This window comes from Lipotes vexillifer, unplaced genomic scaffold (assembly GCF_000442215.2).
Source record: "Lipotes vexillifer unplaced genomic scaffold, Lipotes_vexillifer_v1.1 scaffold182, whole genome shotgun sequence".
Lineage (NCBI taxonomy): Eukaryota > Metazoa > Chordata > Mammalia > Artiodactyla > Lipotidae > Lipotes > Lipotes vexillifer.
The window spans coordinates 7261067-7285761 of record NW_006798798.1 but is presented as its reverse complement, the minus strand read 5'-3'; the positions used below and the strand labels follow the sequence as shown (position 1 = coordinate 7285761).

The 24695-nt window shown below is 39.1% G+C and overlaps 2 protein-coding genes and 1 non-coding gene across 4 annotated transcripts in view; 1 reads left to right on the top strand and 2 right to left on the bottom strand.

Annotated features, from left to right (window-relative positions):
* Positions 1 to 24695, bottom strand: part of LOC103084210 (zinc finger protein 570) — a 345144-nt gene that overhangs the window by 215160 nt on the left and 105289 nt on the right. Inside the window, exon 1 of one of the 2 annotated variants that reach the window (XM_007471041.1) lies at positions 3570 to 3647. The exons of the other annotated variant lie outside the window; for it this stretch is intronic. Within the exon in view, the coding sequence (XP_007471103.1) occupies positions 3570 to 3602 (33 nt within the window). The 5' untranslated portion in view covers positions 3603 to 3647. Of the gene's footprint in view, positions 1 to 3569; positions 3648 to 24695 lie in introns of those variants that run through there. 2 annotated transcript variants of the gene reach the window in all.
* The window catches only part of ZNF569 (zinc finger protein 569), a 57100-nt gene continuing 44378 nt past the window's right edge, over positions 11974 to 24695 (top strand). The window contains exon 1 of the mRNA XM_007471043.1: positions 11974 to 12292. The gene's annotated coding sequence lies outside the window, so the exon portion shown is untranslated. The remainder of the gene's footprint in view (positions 12293 to 24695) is intronic.
* Positions 24355 to 24427, bottom strand: TRNAE-CUC (transfer RNA glutamic acid (anticodon CUC)). The gene has a single exon. It is a non-coding gene; the product is annotated as a tRNA-Glu (tRNA).

Sequence of the window (24695 nt, the reverse complement as noted above, 5' to 3'; positions counted from 1 at the left end):
GGCACACATGAGGCATTCAGATACTTGCTGAATAAACTGAATTAATGAATGAATGCTTTGCAAAGTTCAAGAAGCTATAAGAGGATCAAAAATGAGACCATAAAGTGCTTGCTGTATCTCTGAAAACTGTTCTAGATCAAGCAAAACAAATTATCAATTCCATTAAAATTCAAATACTTTTATAGAGAGTACTTAAAATTTTGTGTAAAGAAATGAGTGTTCCACTCATAATACTGGTTTTGTTTTTTTTTTTGCAGCATGCGGGCCTCTCATTATTGTGGCCTCTCCCGTGGCGGAGCACAAGCTCCGGATGCGCAGGCTCATGGGCCCAGCCGCTCCGCGGCATGTGGGATCTTCCCTGACCAGGGCACGAACCCGCGTCCCCTGCATCGGCAGGCGGACTCTCAACAACTGCGCCACCAGGGAAGCCCCACAATACTGTTTTTGCTTATAGGGGCTGAGTAAGGTTCTTAAAAACTTGGAGCTATGCTATGATTCAGCTGGATTCCAGGTTTCTATAATGTGACCCCCTGATGAAAACTAACATACACTATGTGTTTGTGTGTGGGGATGGATACACACACACACACACACACATACACACTCGTAAATTGTTTTCTTTTCTTACAAAATAGAAGAGGTGAATCTGTCAAAGCAAGATTTTTAATTGGGCATTTGATACAATTTTGTCATAGTTTAAAAAACTGTCTCTACAAAATAAAAATTCTTAAAGTGTTTTTTCAACACACAGTAACTTTTCTTCTTATTTAATTATATGAAGTAGTTTGTGAATTTCTCTCTCTCTGCCCTAGCAATAACATCCTTCATATACTGCAGAAACGCTCCTGTTAAGAGTTTGTTTCATGTGGTATACATGCTTAGCTTACATAAGTATGTATAATAAATGTATAAATTTTTTATATACAACATACGCATTTTTTCACTGAGTCTTTAATTTATAGTCAATGAAAATAATTACAATGTCAACATAAAGAGCTTAAACTCTAACCTTAAAATATTTGACCTCTAACAAAGAACCTCTTAAAATATTTGAACTCTAACCGAATACTCGGTTTCAAAATCCATTCATAATTATAATCAAACCAGTCTAAAGAAAGTCAACAGTTCCCTTAACGTTTTTGCCTTACAGAAACATGATTCCCAACGGAGAAGACAACTTTCCCTGAAGCCCTGTCATGTGGTGACTGTCTTATTTCTCACATCCCTTGTACACAGCACGTGGAGGTGAGGTAGGTGACCTCTTTGCTCCTTACACTTGTTTCCATACCATTGCCCCACCCTCTTTCCTAAAATATACCTAGTTTTCAACCTCATGAAATCAGGCTATGTCACTATCACTTCTTGTTTCCATTATCTACCAATTCCTGGTAGATACAAATTCTCTGTCATTACTTGAACACTTCAGCATCTGGCTCACTGTTACTCTCTCCAATGGTACTCCCATTAAACATATGGGAGTACACATATGTTTCAATATCCATATAAATAACCCTCCCAACAGCCTGGCCTCTCAGTTCTCTGACCCCATCTTCTCCAATAAGCCTGTCTTCCACACTTCTACAGTCGCTAACCTCATGATCATGCCCTAGACCTTGTCGTTACCAATAAGTACAAAACCCTCCATAATCTCAACTCTCCCACTCTCACTTCCACCTCCTATATTCCAGTTTTTTCCCTCTGGTACCCCAATTAGGATAATTCTTCCACCACACTAGAACCTACAAATCATTCATCTCACCACGTTTTCACTGTTCTTCACTCCCACATACCCTCACTTCCTAGAACAACCATTTGTTATAATCACCCCCACGCATATACCCTCAACTGCCCGGCTCCCTCTCACTTAACTATACTCACCTGCTTAAACCACAGCCATCACTCAGCATACTCTGTTTCTGGAAGCTGCACAGCTGAACTTTGCTAGAGAAATCATGCTAATTGGTCTCACTTTAAATTCATGATCACTAACTTCCAGGGGGCCAAAATGATACATTTCTACCTACATACATGATACACTTCTCTAGTCCATTCATTTCCCCCACCCTCCTAAATGACCATTTGATACTTTCTTCTCTCTCCTCAGTCTTCAATACCTCCTCCCCCATCCTTACTCTCAGCTAAGGATCTTGTTTTGTCTCACTGAAAAAACAAAAGCCATTTTAAGAGAATTTCCACAAATTCCCACAACATCTACACATCTACTTGCATCTGGCCCATAAACTCTAACTTGATCCTATTACTATAAATGAACAGCCCAGTTTCCTAGCAAAGGCCAAACCCCTCCACTTGTATCCTAGACCTCAGCTGCTCTCAGCTTCGCAAGCACAGTGTTCCAGCAATTCCCTCCTCTCTCCTCTTCATCTTCAATTTTCCTTTCTATTGAATCTTTAACATCAGCCCACAGACATATACTCATCTTTAAAAAACCTTGTTGACTACAGTTTCTCCTTCAGTTACCACTCATTTCTCTTCTTCCCTTACAGCTAAACTATACTTTCCATTGTTTCCCTGAAATGAAGAGGAATGACATAATATGACATACGTAACAGGATCACTTGGGCTGCTCTGTTGGGGATAGACTAAAGACAGGGTGGAAGTAGAGGGACAAGTTAGAAGAGCATAGCAAAAATCCAGGTGAGAGATATTGGTTTATACCAGAATGGAAACTGGTGGTAGTAATAAGTGGTCAGATTTTGGATATATTTTGAAGGCAGGACAAACAGAATTTCCTAATGGAAGACTTTTAGCTTGAACATCTTAGATGGGGAAGTATGTAAAAGTTTTCTAATTGATTTTCCTGTTTCTATCCTTGTCCCATTCAGTTTATTTTTAATAGCAGCCAGAGTGATCCTATTAAATGGGAATCAGATCATGCCACTCCTATGCTCCCAAACTTCCAATGGCTCATTTCACTCAGTTTGAGACATCTAAATTTGAGGTATCCATTCCACAACCAAATGAAGATGCTGAGAAGGTAGTTGGATATATGAGTCTGGATTTCTGGGCTGTATACAATTTGGTAGTTGTTGGCATATAGATGGTATTTAAAGCCGTGAAACAGAGTGAGATCAACAAACGAGTGTAGATAGAGCAGAAAAGAAGACTAGGATTAAGCCCTCTTAGTTAATAGGTGCTTAGCAAAAATTTTTTGAATGAATGAACATTTGGACAGAGACCAGAATGAAGAAGTTGGTCTGTATCTGGGGGAACAGCATTCTAGGCAGAGGGAACAGTAAGTGCAAGGCCATGAGTTAAGAATGTACTCAGATCACTACAAGGAAGCTAGTGTGGCTGGAACCAAGTGAGTGAAATACAGAGTGGGAAAAATTAGATGAGGTCAGAGGGTTAGCCAGGGACCAGTTTATGTAGGGCCTTGCAAGCCAAGGCAAGGACTTCAACATTTATCCAGAATCAGGTGGGAATCCATTGGAGGGTTTTAAGAAGTGACATGATTGGTCACCCAGAAAAGTTTCAGCAGAAGGAAAATTAATGTCTGCTTGTTTTGAAAAGCAAGAAAATATTTCAGGAAAGAGAAAACACCAGCTCACCTGGTACATGGCTTTAAGAAGTCCAACAGCCATTCTTTCCTCCCCTTGACTCTTCTCTTGGGAAATGGCAGTGTCCTTAGATGAGTGAGATGGGTAAGAGAACATGAGAAACTAGGCTTTCCTTGCAGCATCCAGAATCACTAGCTTAGAATTTTTCTGCTTCTCTTTCCTCTGTTGCACCCTTCCCTCCAATAGACAGAAGGCAGAATGGAGACCTAGGAATCTTCTTGCATGCAATTTAACCTGTGCCTAAATCACTTCCTAATTTATTATTTTAACAAGAGATTTTCTAGATTTTACAAATAAAAACTCCAAGTAATGTAATCATTTGCATAAAGACACACAGCTAATAAATAACAGCACCGAGATCAAATAAAGGTCTTCCTGATTCCACTTTCCTTCTCCTCTCCAGTAGATCAGTGGTTCTGAAACTTGGTGGCACACTGGCATCACCTGGTTTGCTTTAATAGATACTGGTGGCACAGAGTCTCACTCAGCGCCCCCCCCCCGCAAAAAAAAAAACAACAACATACACACACTCACAGGTTCTTAAAAACTACAGCGCCAACCACCATCTTACACAGATCACAGCGGCCACGGGTACGGGCAGTTTCTCACCGTCGCCCTCTCCCATAGCCCCCAGCCTCCAATACTAGGGTATCACAACCGGTGATCTCACACTCCAGTCACAAAGAAGCCGAGGATACAGGAACAACGGGAAACAGAGAGTACCCTCCCGCCCCCGCTCACAGTCTCGCCCTCTGTGGCACCAACCATCGACTCACTCGCATCCACAGTCACACAGATACGATGTGTACAGGCACATCGGGTGTCAGGCTCACGCACCGTAAGGTCTCAATCCCGTCTCACACGAAGAGTCACACAGAAGGCCCGGGAACCGACGTCAGGGTGACCCACAGGCCGCTCCTCAACCCACTTCCTACCTGCAGAACTGAAGTGCCGGAAGACCAGGTCCAAGCCCGGAAAACTCGGGTAACCTCCTCTCGGGCCCACCTCCTGCCCTGAATCTGAGGGAACCCAGCCTCCGCGGGCCCGGAAAGAAGCGACCGGGCCTCCGGAGGACACAAAGGCGCCGCGGGCCCAGTGCTCGCGGGGGCCACTGGGAAATGTAGTCCTGACCAGAAAAAGGCTCGGCACCCGGGAGTTCAACTGCCACAGCTCAGCTCCTCTGGGGGTTCGTAACACCGTCCCCTGTGCCCCGGCTCCTGCCACGCTGACCTCTCCCGGGCCTTGCAGAAGGAGCCTGGAAGTCCCGATGACTCCTCTCAGCTCTGAGCCTGGGTCTGCCACAGAGACTGGCCGAGCATCACACTAGACGGTCTGGGATTGAAGTGCGCAGGCACAGGGTTTCGGTTCACCTCCCTAAGCAACGCAGCAGAGAATTACAAGCCTTGGGCTAGTCGCAAGGGGCCGGGTGGTGTGTGGGCGCGCGCTAGTGTAGCGCGTGCTACACAAAGTGCGTGAAGAGTGAGTCCCTCTCTTTGAGCTGGGGAACCTGAAAAAAGTGTGTGGTGTGTGGTGGGCAGTTGGGAGTGGAGTGCGCAGGTGCATTATGCTTCCACCCAGTCCCGCCTTCCCTAGGGCATTCTTTCTCAGGGAATGGTTTACCTTGAAGGCAGGAGAGGAGGGGTCAGGGTAGAGAGTGTCATCCTGTGCATATGGTTCCTGTGTTTGTGATTTAGTGACTGTGGATGTGACTGTGTCCCCTCTTCCTAAAATGGCTCCTATGTCGGGTATCTTCAAAGTTCCCTACGTTCGGATACAAATGTCACATTTCCAAGAGGGCTTCCCTGATTACACTTCTCCCCCAACACTCTACGGCTCCTTAACCTGACTCTATACCCCCTTAGAACAACAGTGATTATATTTTAAGTTTTTATTTAAGTTTCTGTCACCTGATTTTGTGAGTTAGTGCACCACCCTGTGATTCTGTCATTGTGTGTGTGTTTCTGTGAGAGTAACTATGCAAAACTCTGTGTGTTGGAGTGAGCATGGTGCATTTCTGTGACCATGTGTGTGATTGTGTGTGACATTTGTGATGTTAACTGTGAGAATGTGCTATGATAGAAAGTGACTGACTGGTGGAGAATGGAGTAGGACTGTGGTATGATAGTGTGTATGGCAGACCGTGAGGATTATACTAATGGATGTAGGTTTGTGTGAAGAATTCTGCCCTGTGGTATCCGATTAGAAAGCACCTACTGTGTGCCAGATGCTATTTGAGGTGCTGGGATAGACACAGAGAAAATAAGCTTTAAAAAATGGTGAATAAAATATTAGTGAGTGGAAGGGAAAATTCAAGAGACCTATTATATGTGTATTTGGATAACAAATAGATATCTGGATCTACATAAAGGAGTGAAGAGCACCAGAGATGGTAACTACAGGGTTAACACATAATACTATTTTCTTATTATTTAATTATTGCCAAAATACAAATTATTGTTTAAGCAAGAATAAAAACAATGTAGTTAAGGGTATCTATATTATTAATATATATGTTAACAAATATAGAAGCAAATTGTATGACAACAATAGCACAAATGCCAGGAGAAGAGAAATGCATGGAAATAAACTAATGTAAAGGTTCCAATATTCTATGGGAAGTAATATAATATCACTTGAATGGACGCTGTGTTAAGTGAAAGATGTACATGCTAAGCCCTAAAGCAACCACTTAACTAACAAAACAAAGTTATTGCTAATTATCCAACAAGGGAGATAAAATGGAGTCATAAAAATTACTCAGTTAATCCAAATCCAGTTAATCCTCTTCTCCAAAAGAGGAGAAGGGAACAAATTACAGGTGGGAAACATAGAAAGATAGAAGGTTTATATCAATAATCAGATTAAATATAAATGATCTGAACATCCCAATTAAGAGGGACTGAGTATCAGATCAGATAAAAAAAGCACAACTCAACCATATGCTGCCTATGAGAAATTCACTTTAAATATATACTAATAGGTTAAAAGTACAAGGATGAAAAAGATATACCATGCTAATGCTGTGTAAAGAAAGCTGGAATGACCTTGGATTTGGCAGTGGGTTCTTAGATATGACACCTAGAGCACAAGAAGCCGAAGAAAAAATAGATAAATTGGACTTCATCAAGAAGGTGAAAAGACATCCCACAGAATGGTGAAAATACTTGTAAATCACATATCTGATAAGGGTTTAATACCCAGAATATATAAAGAACTCCTAAAGCTCAACAACAAAAGGACAACCCAATTCAAAAAGTGAGCAAAGACTTGAATATATATTTCTGCAAAGAAGATATATAAATGGCCAATAAACACATAAAAAGACTAAACATCATTAGTAATTAGGGAAATGCAAATAAAGCTATGAGATACCACTTTATACCTACTAGGATGGGTATTTTCAAAATAACTGAAAATAGCACATGTTAGTGAGGATGTGCATAACTTGTAACCCTTGTACAATGATGGTGAAAATATAAAATGGTATAGTTTGGCAATTCCTCAAAAAGTTTAGCACAGAATTACCATGTGACCCAGCAATTATGCTCCTAGGTATATATCCAAAGGAACTGAAAGCAGGGACTTGAACAGATACTTGTATTCCAATGTTTATTGAAGCGTTATTCAAAATAGACAAAAGGTGGAAAAAACATGAATGGGTAAAGTGTACTATACACATACAATGGAATATTTTTCAGCCACAAAAAGGAATAAAGTTCTGACACATACAACATGGATGAAGCTTGAAAAATTTATGCAAAGTGAAGTAACTCATATGCAAAAGGACAAATATTGTATAATTCTGCTTATATGAAATATTTGGATTAGGCAAATTCATAGAGAAAGAAAATAGATTAGAGGTTACTGCAGGGAGGGAGGAATTGGGAATTATTGCTTAGTGGTTACAAAGTTTCTGTTTGGGTTGATGAAAAGTTTTGGAAATAGATAGTGGCGATGATTGCACATTTTGAATCTACTTAATGCCACTGAATTGTACACTTAAAAATTGTTAAAATGGCAAATTTTATGTTATGTATTTTACAATAATATAAAAATGTAATAATGTAGTATACCAAAAATCATTGAATTACATACACTTTAAATGGGTGAATTATATGGTATGTAAATTACATCTCAATAAAGCTGTTTAAAAAAAGAAAGCTGGATGGGGCTTCCCTGGTGGCGCAGTGGTTGAGAGTCCGCCTGCCGATGCAGGGGACACGGGCTCGTGCCCCGGTCCGGGAAGATCCCACATGCCGCGGAGCGGCTGGGCCCGTGAGCCATGGCCGCTGAGCCTGCACGTCCGGAGCCTGTGCTCCGCAACTGGAGAGGCCACAACAGTGAGAGGCCGGGGTACCGCAGAAAACAACAACAAAAAAGAAAGCTGGAGTGGATATAAATATCTACAAAGTAGGTTTCAGAGCAAAAAATATTACAGAGATAAAGAAGATCATTTCATAATAATAAAGTGGTCAGTTCATCAATAGAGAATAACAATTGTAAATGTTCATGCACCTAATAATAGCATCAAAATACATGAAACAAAAACTGATAAAACTGGAAGGAGAAAGAGATAAATCCACTATTACAAGTCAGAGAGTCCAGTAATACTCTCAGTAATTGCTAGAACAAGTAGACAGAAAATCAGTCAAAACATAGAAGATTTGAAAAACACTGTCATTGAACTAATTGATATTTGCAGAGCACTACAACCAACAACAGCAAAAAATACTAATTTTTTTCAAGTGCACATGGAACATTTACAAAACTAAAACATATTCTGGGCCACAAAACAATCCTCTTTCCACAATGGAATTAAATTAGAAATCAGTAACTAAAAGATATCTGGATAATTATTGAATATTGTATTTGGAAATGTACACACGTCTAAATAACACATGGATTAAAAAAAATCAAAAAGGAAGTTAGAAAGTATGTTGAACTGAAAGAAAATGAAAACATATTACATAGCAATTATGAGATGCCACTGAAACTGTGTTCAAGGGGAAATTTCTAGAAACTAGATGTCTATATTAACAAAAAACAAAGGTCTCAAATCAATGACTTCATCTTCCACTTTAAGAAACCAGAAAAAGAAGAGCAAATTAAACACAATGTAAGCAAAACAAAGGAAATAATAAATATCAGAGCAGAAATCAATGAAATAGAAAACAGAAAAATAAAGAAAAATCAATGGAACCAAAAGTTAGTTATTTGAGATTAATAAAAATGATAAAACTGTAGCAAGACTGGTCAGGAAAGAAATGGAGATGTATCAGGAATGAGAGAAGTGACATCACTACAGATTCTACAAATGTTAAAAGGACGACAAAGTACAGCATAGAAACTTTAATCCAATATATTAAACAACTTAGGTGAAATAGAAAGATTTCTTGACAGACACAAACTATCAAACCTTACTAAAGAATAAATAACCTGAATAGCCCTATATCTATAATATAAATTGAATTTGGAATTAAAAACCTTCCTACAGGGACTTCCCTGGTGGTCCAGTGGTAAAGAAACTGCCTTACAATGCAGGGGATGCGGGTTCGATCCCTGGTCAGGTAACTAAGATCCCACATGCTGCAGGGCAACTAAGCCCGTGTGCCAAAATTACCGAGCTCGCGCGCCTCAACTGGAGCCCACAGGCCGCAAACTACAGAGCCCACGCACCCTGGAACCTGCGCGCCACAACTAAAGAGAAAACCCCCATGCCACAGCTAGAGAGAAGCCCGTGCACCACAACGAAGAGCCCGCGTGCTGCAACTGAGACCCAGCCCAGCCATAAATAAATAAAATAAACAAATAATAAATAAATCTTAAAAAAAAAACCCTTCCTACAAAAAAAGCCAAGTCCAGATGGCTTCACTGGTAAATTCTATGAAACATTTCTATTTAATTTTAATTTTTATTAAACATTTAAAATTCTCTTAAGCATTTAAAGAATAAATAATAACAATTTTATACAAACACTTCCAGAATATTGAAAAGAAGGAAATTCTTCCCATTCATTCTATGAGTTAACTAGACAAAATTACCCCACCTCCCCCGCCCCCACAAAACCTACAGATTAATATCCCTCATGAACCTATTTGCAAAAAGTTCTTAATAAAATTTTAGCAAATTGAATCCAGCAATATAAAAAAATGATAATGCAACAATGGCCAAGTGGTGTTTATCCCAAGAATATAAGATTGGTTTAAGATTTGAAGTCCAGTGTAATTCAACATATTAACAAACTAAAAGAGAAAGAAAATACAGTATTGCCATCTCAGATGCAGAAAGAGCATTTGACAAAATTCAACATCCATTCTTGATAAATACACTTAGCAGAAAAAGAAAAAAAGCTTCAACTCAGTGAAGGCCATCTATGAAAAATCTCCAGCTACCATTTCACTTAATAGTACAAAACTGAATGCTTTCCTTCGAAGTAAGATCTTGGCAAAGATATTCACTGTCTCCACTTCTGTTCAATCTTTTATAGAAGGTTTTAGCCAGAGAAACCAGGAAAGAAAAAGAAATAAACAGCATACAGATTTGATAGTGTGATGAAGAGCCTAATTTCATTTTTTGATGTTTGCCTGCTTATAGCTTTAAAAAAGAAACCCAAACCAAGAAGTTTATTTAAACAACAAGTGCTTGTCTTGAAGGGAAAACTATCTAGGATTTCTTTCTTTTTTAAAAATTAATTTTTAATTGGAGTATAGCTGAGTTACGATGTCGTATTAGTTTCTGCTGTACAGCAAAGGGAATCAGTTATGTATATATCCACTCTTTTTTAGCCTCTTTCCCCATATAGGTCATTACAGAGTATTGAGTAGAGTTCCTTGTGCTATACAGTAGCTCCTCATTAGTTATCTATTTTATATATAGTAGTGTGTTCATGCCAATCCCAATCTCCCAATTTATCCTACCTCCCCCTTCCCCCTTGGTGGTCATAAGTTTGTTTTCTACATCTGAGACTCTTTCTGTTTTGGAAATAAGTTTATTTATACTATTTTAGGATTTAGTTCTTTTAGAGTAATTTATCCCTACTTAAAGAGACTACCTTACTTGTGACATCTACATAGAAAAAAGTCATAAAATTGTCCTAGGTTTAACAATGATAAATGAAAAACATTAAAATTCTCCAGCTGAACAAGGTATGCAAGGATTTTTTTTTTTTTTTTTTTTTGCGGTACGCGGGCCTTTCACTGTTGTGGCCTCTCCCGTTGCGGAGCACAGGCTCTGGACGCGCAGGCTCCGCGGCCATGGCTCACGGGCCCAGCCGCTCCGTGGCATGTGGGATCTTCCCGGACCGGGGCACGAACCCGTGTCCCCTGAATCGGCAGGCGGACTCTTAACCACTGCGCCACCAGGGAAGCCCTGTCAATTGTTTTTAAGTTCTTAAATCAGAGCGGAACTCATATGAAATGTTGAAAAAAGAAATCGGGTCTTTAGGGCAAGAGTGACATATAGTCTGGGTTGCTGGATTCTTAGGTTTTTGCACCTGGTTACTTGTCTACTTTTCAACTTACACTTTTCACTCCTGATGGCGAGGCTACTTTGAATTATTGACATGACCTTTCATTTGATGGCTCAGTGTCTTTGCCTTCTTCAACAACATCTTTCTAGATTACCTGTATCACTTCTGTCCATACAACACACACGGAATATGGAGTAACACAGTGTTAAAAAAAAAAAAAAAAAAAGCGTGGGTGTTTCCAGTAATACACAATCACGAATCTCTATAATTTTTTTCCATTTAATATTTTGGTGACTCATGTATTGACTTAACCATGTAAATTTCAATATTGTAACAGGTGCCCGTCAGAAAAGCTGAAACACAAAGAACGGACACAGCACATTGTCTCTGAAAAACTGCAGAGTCAGAATCAAGAGGTCACTAGAACAGACGACGCGACCATGGTCACACGAATGGTCGCAAACTAGAACGACCCTAAAGTCACTGGACCTGAGAGTCCCTCGACCCCGTAGACTCCCTACCACAAATTCCACCGCTGAAATCTCCCACACCCGATCACGCAACGGTGCTCCTCCCTTTTCTTTTCTTTTTTTTTTTTTTTTTTTACCCCTCCCTTTTCTGACTGCCTCCAGGAGCTTGAGGCTCAGGCTGGCCCATCTCGTCTCTTCACGGTGTCCAGACCTTGCCCCTCTTTCACCCCACTGAAGTCCAGTCCCAGGTGGAGCCGGGACCAGACGGAACGAAACCGACTCAGCGGTGCTTCCCTCACGGACCAGATACCGTAACGCCTAGAACCCAAAGATCCAGACAACTGTAAGGAGGAGGCGACTTTTCGCAGAAAATAGATTTGGGCCGAGACGGCCTCTGGGAAATGTAGTCCGGGACAGGAAAACTGCGGACCTTTTCACATTCTTAGCACCAAGTGGCACTCCCAGGCTCCGAGGGCCGGACTCACTGGAGGCAGCTGCTGCAAAACTCTCAGCTGAGGCCCCTCGGCAGATCTGAGAGCCCCTCAACGCAGCGGTTGCTTATTCCCGCTACTCGTCAACTGGAGGGCCAGTCCCGCCCTGGCGAGCCGCGAGGGGCTCTGGGAAGAGTTATCCTGCGTCTAACGGACCGAGGCTTGTGCTGCCTTCGGCCACAGCCGGCACTGACCTTAATGGATTACCTAACTCGGGCTGCACCGGCTGTGCCACTTGGGCATCGCTGAGGTGCGGAATTGGGGCCTGTGTCTGCGAGCTCGGTGGTGAGTCCTCGGGAAGCCGCGAGCTCAGAGTCCGGGACTCTTTGTGCCGGGTGGAATAGGGGCCTGCGGACCACCCGGTGCCTGTGTTGTTGGAGGAGGACGCCGGGCAGGGCTTTGCCCGTGCGGGTGGTTCCCTGAGGCCGTGGAAGTGACGTGTGAAGGACTGTGAGCGTGTGGCTTGATAGGACTTTATTTGCCAGGCATTTGTCTGTGACTGATATGGCCGTGGAGTCGTGTGTGCAGGCGGATTTTGTGGATGTGCTTTTCCTTTTCTGTTTCACTATGAACGTGGCTGCAAACCACGATAAAAGGCAGAGTTCGGTTGTGTGTATAGATTTGTGAGACTGTTTGTACCAGCGCTTCATTTCTTTGGATATGGTAATCGTAAATATGTTTTTCTATGAGGTATCAGTAGCCCCAACACGTTGTTTCAGTATTTATTTAAAATTTTATTTCTGTGTAATGGCCACGTTGTTTTGTGTGCTTAGTAATAATGCTCCTTGCCCCTCAGTCCCCGCCCCAAATCACAAAATAAAGAAAAGCTCCAAGAAAGCAAAAATCATTTATACTTCTACCAGCCACTATCAAAATTTATTTCCCATCTTTTCACCCCTCCCTCTGTGAATACATACATATGCATTCGTATATTATAAAATTGGAATCACGCTATACATACAGTTCTGTAATCTACCTATGCTATTTAACAATGTGCAGTTAATATTTTTCCATTTAAACAATTACACATCTATGTCATCATTTAAAAGTTTTTTTTTATGGTATACATTTTAATGCATTTACACCTGTTGATGGGTAATGTGGTTCTTTTTAACTTCTTGCCATTATAAAGAATGGGTTTATCAGCAACTATTTGGCATATTATGATGCACTTTCTTAATCTTTTTTGGTGGGGGGCAGGCTCTTAGAAGTGGAACTGATAGGTTGAGATATATATGCTTATTAAAGACTCCCTAATTCTATCCAGTTATTCTCTTGTAAAGTTCCAATAATCTACAGTATTATTGGCATAGTATAAGATTGCCTATATTCATACAGCCTTGATAACAATGGTTATCGTTAGTATTAATAATCTTTGTTAACCTCATAGATGTAAAATAATTTCTTTAATTTGCAGTTATTTAATTACTACTGAAGTCAACCATTTAAAAATCATTTTTTGTGTGAATTATGTGTTTTCTAAGGTGTTTTTCTACAGCAGTGTTCTATTTTCAAATTTCTTTTCCAGGTTCTTCAGGTACTGAGGATTCATTCATTCATCCACTCACCATTTATTGAATGCTGCGTGTGACAGGAATAATTATAGATGCTTGGGATATAACACTGAACAAAGGAGACAAACTCTCTGCTATCATGGTACTTACATTGTTGTGGGCCAGATAATAAATGAGGTAAGTAAGGTAAATATAACATACATTAAATAGTGAAACATTCTAAGAGAAGAAGTAAAGCAGGAGGATATATAGAATCAAGGATGAGACTTGGAGTTTTAGATGGGGTAGTTAAGAATGCATCCTGAAAATGTAATAATAAAGATATGAAGGAAATAAAGGTGCTAGTTATGCACATAATTAAGGGAAGAGGGAACAACAGTTAGAAAAGCCCTGAGATGGGAATATGCCTGTTACAAAGAGGCTGGTGTGGCTGAAATAGAGCAAATGAGAGGGAGAGTAGTGAGAGATGAGAGAAGAAAGGTAATTGGAGGGAAGAAGGGCAGATCAGATTGGGCCTTATGGGCCCTGTTAAGGATCTTGGCTTTTTACTGTGAATGAGATGGGAAGCTATTGGAGAGTTTTGAACATGCAAGTGATAGTATCTGCTTATGATTTAAGAGGATTGCCTTGGTTGCTCTGATGAGAGAATTATGAGAAGAAGAATAGGGGAAGAGGGCAGGGACAAGGGCAGAAGCAGAGAGACCAATTAGGAAACTATTGTATTAATCTAGGGAAAAGATGTTGGTGACCTGGACCAGAGTAGTAAAAATGGTGAGAAGTAGTCGTGTACTGGATATAATTTAAAGGTAAAGCTGACATAATTTGCTGATAGAACTGATGTGGAGTGTAAGTGTGACAAGATGACACAATATTTTTTAATCTGAGCAACATGAAGAATGGAGTTATCATTAACTGAGAAGGGAAAGAAGGTAGGAAGAACCTGGGGCATATAGAGATAGTGAGATTTCAGTTTGGAATAGTGTATCTGAAGTATAAGATGCCCATTGGACATTCAGGTGGAAATATTAAGTTGGCAGTGGGATATACAAGTCTGAAGTTCAAAAGAAAGATCTGAGACCTAGGTTGGAGACATACGTTTGGGGATTATCAGCATATAGGTGATATTTAAGGAGATCACTTAGAGGGTAGGGTAGATGGAAAATGATAGAGGTAAAGGACTTATCTCTGGGTCACTTCAACATGAGAAAGTCTGGAAAATGAGGAGGAACTAGCAAAAAAGACTGAAAGGGAGAAAACCCCAGTTATGGTGCTTAGTGCTACTGACATGGTCATTGTTTCTAGGCTTTTTATTTTGGTGGGCAGAGCTAGGAAATATATTCTTTTAGTTTTTTTTAGTAGCTTGATTCACATACCATACATTTTACCCTTTAAAGTGTACGTACAGCGGAATGTTTTTTAAAAAAATCCACAGGGTTGTGCACCCATCACCATTGTGTAATTTTAGATCATTTTTGTCCCCCCTGAAAGAATTACTGTACCCATTAGCAGTCAATCTCATATTCTCCTCCTTCCTCCCAGTCTAATGAACCACTAATCTGATTTATGCCTTGATGAATTTGTCTATTCAGACATTTCATATAAATGAAATTGTACAATATGTGATCTTTTGTGACTGGCTTCTTTCACATGATATGTTTTCAATGTTTATTAACGTTGTAGCTGGAAATATACTCTTAACAGGGTAGACCCCATGAGTTCATACTGCTATTTGCAATCAAAAAAATTTAGAATTATAGAGTTTCTACTTTGGTTTCATTTTTGTGTCTTTTATTTATTAATCCATCCATCTGTAGATGTGTATATGTATATATAAATAAGATAGTTCAGAGCAATATTATTAGTACTTAAAATATTCCTACTGCAAATAATTTAATATTTCTTTATAGATCTATTTGCTTTGGGGTTGTCTCTCTAGGGACATATAACCCAGTTATTGTGCTTTAAAGTAACTAGAACTAATTTCTCTGTGTGTGGTTAAGCCACAAATGTAACATATGAGTAGGTTCATTTGTTTCATTCTGCTTTTGATTTTTAGGTACAGCTTATGGGTTTTTTTGGTTGTTGTTGTTTTAATTTAATTTATTTAATTAATTATTTTAGCTTTTAACATTTGTTTTAATTTTGTTTTATAATCATGTAAGACATTTACATGGTTGGAAAGTCAAATATGCAAAACAAACACACAAAACAAAGAGAAGTCTTGTATTGTTTGCAAACAGGGAGCATGATGCCTCCAGCTTTGTTATTCCTTCTCAGGATTGCTTTGGCAATTTGGGGTCTTCTGTGGGTCCATACAAATTTTAGGATTGTTTGTTCTATTTATATGAAAAATTCCATTGGAATTTTGATAGAAATTGCATCGAATCTATACATTGCTTTGAGTAGTATGAACATTTTAGCAATATCAATTCTTCCAATCCATGAACACGGAATTTCTTTCCATTTATTTGTGTCTTTTCCAATTTCTTTCATCAGTGTCCTGTAGTTTTCATTGTATAGTTTTTCACCTGCTTGGTTGAGCTTATTCCTAGGTATTTTATTCTTTTTGATGCAATTGTGAATGGAATTGTTTTCTTAACTTTTCTTTCTGATAGTTCATTATTAGTGCATAGAAATGCAGCAATTTCTGTATATTAATTTTGTATCCTGCAACATTACTGAATTCATTTATAGGTTCTAACAGTTATTTGGCAGTCTTTAGGGTTTTGTATGTATAATATCATGTCATCTGCAAATAATGAAAGTTTCACTTCTTCCTTTCCATTTGGATGCCTTTTATTTCTTTTTCTTGCCTAATTGCTCTGGCTCGGACTTCCAGTACTATGTTGAACAAAAATAGCGAGAATGGGCATCCTGTCTTGTTCCTGGTCTTAGAGTAAAAGCTCTTAGCTTCACACCATTAACTATGGTGTTAGCTCTGAGCTTGTCATATATATCATTTATTATGTGAGATACGTTTCCTCTATACCCACTTTGTTGAGAGTTATTTTGTTTTGTTTTTTTTTGTGGTATGCGGGCCTCTCACTGTTGTGGCCTCTCCTGTGTGGAGCACAGGCTCCGGACGCGCAGGCCCAGTGGCCATGGCTCACGGGCCCAGCTGCTTCGCAGCATGTCAGATCCTCCCGGATCGGGGCACGAACCCGCGTCCCCTGCATCGGCAGGCAGACTCCCAACCACTGTGCCACCAGGGAAGCCCCATATGGATTTTTATCATTCATTTTGGTAATGTGGTGTATCACATTTGTTGATTTGTGGTTATTGAACCATCCTTGCATCCCTAGAATATATCCCATTTTATTGAGGTGTTTGATTCTTTTTAAAAAATTTTTTTTAAATAAATTTGTTTGTTTTATTTTTGGCTGCATTGGGTCTTCATTGTTGCACATGGGCTTTCTCTAGTTGTGGCAAGTGAAGGCTACTCTTCATTGTGGTGCGCAGGCTTCTCATTGCAGTGGCTTCTCCTGTTGCGGAGTGCGGGCTCTAGGCATGTGGGCTTCAGTAGTTGTGGCTTGTGGGCTCTAGAGCGCAGCCTCAGTAGTTGTGGTGCATGGGCTTAGTTGCTCCGCAGCATGGGGGATCTTCCCAGACCAGGGATTGAACCTGTGTCCGCTGCACTGGCAGGCGGATTCTTAACCACTGTGCCACCAGGGAAGCCCCAAGGCATTTGATTCTTAATGTATGTTGAGTTCGTGTTTGCTAATATTTTGTTGAGGATTTTTCATCTGTGTTCATCCAGAATATTGGCCTATGATTGTCTTTTCTTGTGGTATACTTGTCTGGTTTTGGTATCAGGGTAATGCTGGCCTTGTGAAATGAGTTTGGAAGTGTTTTCTCCTCTTCTATTTTTTGGGAGATTTTTAGAAGGATTGGTATTAATTTTTCTTTGAATGTTTGGTAGAATTCACCACTACAGCCATCTGGTTCTGGATTTTTGTTTGCTGGGAGGTTTTAAATTACTGATTCAACCTCCTTACTAGTAATCGGTCTGTTCAGATTTTTTGTTTCTTCATAATTCAGTCTTGGATGGTTGTATGTTTCTAGGAATTTATCCATTTCTTCTAGTTGTCCAATTTTTTGGCATATAATTGTTTGTAATAGTCTCTTATCTTTTGTATTGTATTTCTGTGGTATCAGTTGTAACATCTCTTTTGTTTCTGATTTTGTTTGAGTCCTCTCTCGTTTTACTTGGTGAGTCTACCTAAAGGTTTGTCTATTTTGTTTATCTTGTCACAGCATCAGTTCTTGGTTTCATTGATCTTTTCTCTTGTCTTTTTAGTCTCTTTCATTTTTTTCTGCCCTGATTCTTGTTACTTCCTTCCTTCTACTAAGTTTGGGCTTCTTTTATTCTTCTTTTCTAGTTCCTCGAGGTTTAAAGTTAGATTGTTTATTTGACATTTTTCTTGGTTTTTGAAATAGGCATTTGTTGCTATGAACTTCCTTCTTAGAACAGTTTTTGTTGCATCCCTTAAGTTCTGGTGTATTGTACTTCCATTTTCATTTGTCTCAAGACATTTTTTATTTTGCTTTTGATTTCTTTGTTCCCATTGGTTATCCAGTAGCATGTTGTTTAGTCTCTACATATTTCTGAATTTTCCAGTTTTCTTCTGGTAATTGATTTTGTTTCATACCGTGTGGTTGGGAAAGATGCTGGATATTATTTAAGTCTTCTTAAATTTGTCAAGACTTGTGTTGTGGCCTGTCATATCCTAGAGAATGTTCTATGTGCACCTGAGAAGAAGGTGTATTCAGGTGCTTTTGGATGGAATTTCTGTATATATCTATTTAGTCTTTCTGGTCTAATGTGTTGTTTAAGGCCAATGTTTCCTTATTGATTTTCTGTCAGAACGATTTATCCATTGTCTTAGTGTATTGCTGCCTATTTCTCCCTTTAGACCTGTTAATATTTGCTTCATATATTTAGGTGCTCTTATGTTGTGTGCACATATATTTACAAATGTTTATCCTCTTGTTGGATTGACCCCTTTATCATTATGTAATGCCCTTCTTTGTCTCTTATGGCAGTCTTTGTTTTAAAGTCTGTTTTGTCTGATATAAGTATAGCTATCCCAACTTTCTTTTGGTTTCCATTTGCATGGAATATCATCATGGAAAAAGATGGACCCTTACAGTCTGTGTGTGTCCTTACAACTGAAGTGAATCTCTCATAGGTAGCATAGGTATGGGTCTTTTTTTTTAATCCATTCATCCATTCTGCGTCTTTTTGAAAGCTTTTCTTTTTTTGTGTGTGGTATGCGGGCCTCTCACTGTCGTGGCCTCTCCTGTTGCGGAGCACAGGCTCTGGACGCACAGGCTCAGTGGCCATGGCTCACAGGCCCAGCCACTCCGCGGCACGTGGGATCCTCCTGGACCGGGCCACCCGTTCTTTGTCTTTTGATCAGAGAATTTAATCCATTTACATTTAAAGTAATTATTAATAGGTATGTATTTGTTGCCATTTTGTTAATTGGTTTTTGGCTGTTTTGTAGTTCCTCTGTTCCTTTCTTCTTTTGCTCTCTTTCTTTGTGGTTTGATGGCTTTCTTTATTGGTATGCTTAGATTCATTTCTCACTATCTTTTGTTATCTACTGCAAATTTTTGGTTAATGGTTACCATGAGACTGACATAAACCCACTTATACTTATAATGGTCTAAGTTAAGTTGATAATAATCAAAGTTTGAATGCATTCTAAAGCTTTACATTTCTATCCCTGCCCCCCCGATCATTTTAAAAAATATCAAATGCTTCACAAATTTGCATGTCATCCTTGTACAGAGGCCATGCTATTCATCTCTATATCATTCCAATTTTAGTATATATGCTGCTGAAGTGAGCACTGGGAGGTTTCTGTTGACCTGTCTTCAAGTTCATTGATTTTTTCCTCAGTCATGTTGAGTCTACTGATGAGTCCATTGAAGGCATTCTTTTTTTTTTTTAGAGTTCCATCAGCACTAAGCAATTTTAATTTTAAAAAAATGATCTCAGAGTAATTTCAAACTCACAGAAAATTTGCAAGTACATTACAAAAAAACTCCCTTATTGCCTTCACCCAGATTCACCAACTTTTAATATCTCTCTCTGTGTTTCTTTCACACACACACACACACACACACACACACACACACACACATACATACACACACACACACAATGAGTCTTTTTCTGAACCATTTGACTACAAGCTTCAGACCTGATCCTTCATCCCCTAAATACTCCAGTGTGTATTTCCCTAAACAGGGACCTCCCAATAAGTCAGGAAGTCAACAATTGATACAACATTGCCATTTAGAGAACCTGGTCAAATTTCAGTTTTGCCAATTGTCCCCAAAATGTCTTTTTCTACATACTTTAAAAAATATATATATTTATTTATTTTTATTTGGTTGTGCCGGGTCTTGTTGTGGCTGGTGGGCTCTTTAGTTGCAGCTGGTAGCCTCCTTAGTTGTGGCTTGCCATCTCCTTAGTTGCAGCACGCGGGCTTCTTAGTTGTGGCATGCGAACTCTTAGTTGCGGCATGCATGTGGGATCTAGTTCCCTGACCAGGGCTTGAACCTGGGCCCCCTGCATTGGGAGCATGGGGTCTTAACCGCTGCGCCACCAGGGAAGTCCCCCCAAAATGTCTTTTTTAGTTTTCAGGTACAGGATTCCTTCATACCTTGCATTTGGTTGTCATTTCTCTTTGGCCTCCTGGAACAGTTCCTCAGTCATTCTGTCTATCATGTCCTTGAGAGTTTAAAAGAATACAGGCCTTATATTCTGTAGGCTGGCACTCAACTTGATTCCATTGGATGTTTCTTCATGCCTAGACTCAGGCATGTATTCCTGACAAACTTTGATTTTCTCATTATGTCATTCTGTCCCATCACTGGTGATGTTAACCTTGATCATCTAGTCATGTTGATGTCTTCACTGTAAAGTTCTATTTTTCCTTGTAACTGTTGGAAAATGTTCCAGTATGGTGCTAAAATCCTGTTCCTCATCGAAACTTTACCCATTCTTAGCCTCCATTGACAACTTCAGTCTGAACCACTCTCCAGTTGGTAAGTGGTTTTATGTTTATATTATTCCTTTTACATTTATTGGTTGGCATTATAGTGGAAAGGAAGAGCTTTCCTTTCTTCCTACTGATTTATATCACGTTGAGCTCATGGATTCTATTTTATTCAGTAGGTTATAATTTATTACTGTAAATATTTATTTTCATGCTCAAATTGCCCCTAATTTGGCCAATGGGAGCTTCTTTGAGCCAGTTTCACATCTTTTTAACATGGTTCTATCAGTTTTTGAGCACTTCCTTAATTTCTGACACAAGATGTTCTAGGCTTATCTTGTAGTTTTCCCACTCCAGCCCTAAAATCAGATATTTCTTCAGACAGTCTTGGTTCCTCTTCTTTTTTCCTGTATAAATATTTTTTGGAAAATTTTGGACTTTTATTTATTTATTGTTTTTGAAGTATAGTTGATTTACCATATTATGTTAGTTTCAAGTGTACAGCAGAGTGATTTGGTTATACATATATATATTCTTTTTTTGATACTTTACGTTATAGTTTATTACAAGGTATTGAATATAGTCCCCGTGCTATGCAGTAAATCCTTGTTGTTTATTTTATATGCATCTGTTAATCCCATACTCTCAATTTATTCCTCCCTTGCTTCCTCTCCCCTTTAGTAACCATAAGTTTGTTTTCTAGGTCTGTGAGTCTGTTTTCTGTTTTGTATATAGATTCATTTGTACTATTTTTTAGATTCCACATGTAAGTGATATATAATATTTGTCTTTGTCTGACTTCACTTAGTATGATAGTCTCTAGGTCCATCCATGTTTTTACAAATGGCATTATTTCATTCTTTTTTTATGACTGAATAACATTGTGTATATATATATTATATATATGTACACCACATCTTCTTTATCCATTCATCTGCCAATGGACATTTAGGTTGCTTCCATATCTTGGGTATTGTAAACAGTGTGCCACTATGAACAATGGGGTGCATGTATCTTTTTGAATTAGAGTTTTTGTCTTTTCTGGATATCCATATGTGGATATCCCATAAGTGGGATTGCTGGGTAATATGGCAACTCTACTTTTAGTTTTTTTTTTTTAAGATGGTTGAGTTCTTTTTTTTAACATCTTTATTGGAGTATAATTGCTTTACAATGGTGTGTTAGTTTCTGCTTTATAACAAAGTGAATCAGCTATACATATACATATATCCCCATATCTCCTCCCTCTTGCATCTCCCTCCCACTCTCCCTATCCCACCCCTCTAGGTGGTCACAAAGCACCGAGCTGATATCCCTGTGCTATGCGGCTGCTTCCCACTAGCTAGCTATTTTACATTTGGTAGTGTATATATGTCCATGCCACTCTCTCATTTCATCCCAGCTTACCCTTTCCCCTCCCCACATCCTCAAGTCCATTCTCTACATCTGCATCTTTATTCCTGTCCTGCCGCTAGGTTCTTCAGAACCGTTTTTTGTTTTTAGATTCCATATATATGTGTTAGCATACAGTATTTGTTTTTCTCTTTCTGACTTACTTCACTCTGTATGATAGACTCTAGGCCCATCCACCTCACTACAAATAACTCAATTTCCTTTCTTTTTATGGCTGAATAATATTCCATTGTATATGTGTGCCACATCTTCTTTATCCATTCATCTGTTGATGGGCACTTAGGTTGCTTCCATGTCCTGGCGATTGTAAATAGTGCTGCAGTGAACATTGTGGTACATGTCTGTTTTTGAATTATGGTTTTCTCAGGGTATATGCCCAGTAGTGGGATTGCTGGGTCGTATGGTAGTTCTATTTTTATTTTTTTAAGAAACCTCCATACTGTTCTCCATAGTGGCTGTATCAATTTACATTCCCACCAACAGTGCAAGAGGGTTCCCTTTTCTCCACACCCTCTCTAGCACTTATTGTTTGTAGATTTTTTGATGATGGCCATTCTGACTGGTGTGAGGTGATACCTCATTGTAGTTTTGATTTGCATTTCTCTAATAATTAGTGATGTTGAGCATCTTTTCATGTGCTTTTTGGCCATCTGTATGTCTTCTCTGGAGAAATGTCTCTTTAGATCTTCTGCCCATTTTTTGATTAGGTTGTTTGTTTTTTTGACAAAGAGCTGCATGAGATGTTTGTATATTTTGGAGATTAACCTCTTGTCAGTTGCTTTGTTTGCAAATATTTTCTCCCAGTCTGTGGGCTTTTTATTTTGTTGATAGTTTCCTTTGCTGTGCAAAAGCTTATAAGTTTGATTAGGTCCCACTTGTTTATTTTTGCTTTTATTTCTGTTGCCTTGGGAGACTGACCTAAGAAAACATTGCTGTGATTTATGTCAGAGAATGTTTTGCCTATGTTCTCTTCTAGGAGTTTTATGGTGTCATGTCATATTTAAGTCTTTAAGCCATTTTGAGTTTATTTTTGTACATGGTGTGAGGGAGTGTTCTAGCTTCATTGATTTACATGTGGCTGTCCACCTTTCCCAGCACCACTTGCTGAAGAGACCGTCTTGTCTTCATTGTATATTCTTGCCTCCTTTGTCAAAGATTAATTGACTGTAGGTGTGTGGGTTTATTTCTGGGCTCTTTATTCTGTTCCATTGATTTATATGTCTGTTTTTATGCCAGTACCATGCTGTTTTGATTACTGTAGCTTTGTAATATTGTCTGAAGTCTGGGAGGGTTATGCCTCCTACTTTGTTCTTTTTCCTCAGGATTGCTTTGGCAATTCTGGTTTTTTTATGGTTCCATGTAAATTTTAGGATTATTTGTTCTAGTTCTGTGAAAAATGTCATGGGTAATTTGATAGGGATCACATTAAATCTGTAGATTGCTTTGGGTACTATGGCCATTTAAACTATGTTAATTCTTCCAATCCAAGAACATGGGCTATCTTTCCATTTCCTTGAATTGTCTTCAGTTTCCTTTATCAATGTTTTATAGTTCTCAGCATATAAATCTTTTACCTCCTTGGTTAGGTTCATTACTAGGTGGTTTGTTTTTTGGATGTGATTTTAAATGGGATTTTTTTTTTTTTACTTTCCCTTTCTGATATTTCTTTGTTAGTGTAAAGAATTGCAACACATTTCTGTATATTACTCTTGTATCTTGGTACCTTGCTGAATTCATTTATAAGTTCTAATAGTTTTTTGTGTGGAGTCTTTAGGGTTTCCTATATAGAGTATCATGTCATCTACATACAATGACAATTTTACCTCTTCCTGAATGCCTTCATTTCTGTTAGTGTATTTTTTAAATTAATTTTTATTGGAGTATAGTTGCTTTGCAATGTTGTGTTAGTTTCTGCTGTACAGCAGAGTGAATCAGCTATATGTATACATATAATCCCTCTTTTTTGGATTTCCTTCCCATTTAGGTCACCTCTGTTGATATATTTTTGATTGCTAGCATTCCTTTTGATTCTTTCTTATGGTGTTTATTTCTCCCCTTACATTATCTGTCTGTTTTCCTAATTTGTTCATTAGAGCCCTGAACATATTAGTCATAGTTATTTTAAATGCACTGCACAAACTTTTACTGTGCCCTTTGAAATGTAAATTATTGTGCTAGGCCATGAAGAAGCCATATAAGTAGTCCCTGCCATAAGTGATTCACAGTCCTAGGGAGAGAGACAAATCAGCAAATGCTGTGGCAGAATGGTAAATGCCAATGTTGGGCAAGCTCATGGGATGTAGGAATAAGATATATCCAATAGAGGGATATCCTGATCAAGGGATAAAGTAGTTTTTTTGTTTGTTTGTTTTTTGTTTTTTGCCATGTTGAGTGGCTTGCAGGATCTTAGTTCCCCAACCAGGGATCGAACCTGGGCCCACAGCAGTGAGGGTGCCAAGTCCTAACCACTGGACCACCAGGGAATTCTCTGGATAAAGTAGTTCTTAATTTGACTTAAGGACGAGAAGGCATTGGTCAAGTGAAAGATGCAGCTGATCAGCAATCAGGGAATGGTTTCTATGTAGGGGGAAATGATATGCAGTAGCTTTTAAGGGAGTGAGTGCACTGCGTTTCTTTTAAAAAGCACATAACCATAACTTGTGCCCCCCTCCCATGTGATTTAAACATATGTTGCCAAGTGGATGTTAGGACCTGGAATCCAGGGACACATGGGAAGACTAGGGAAAGAGA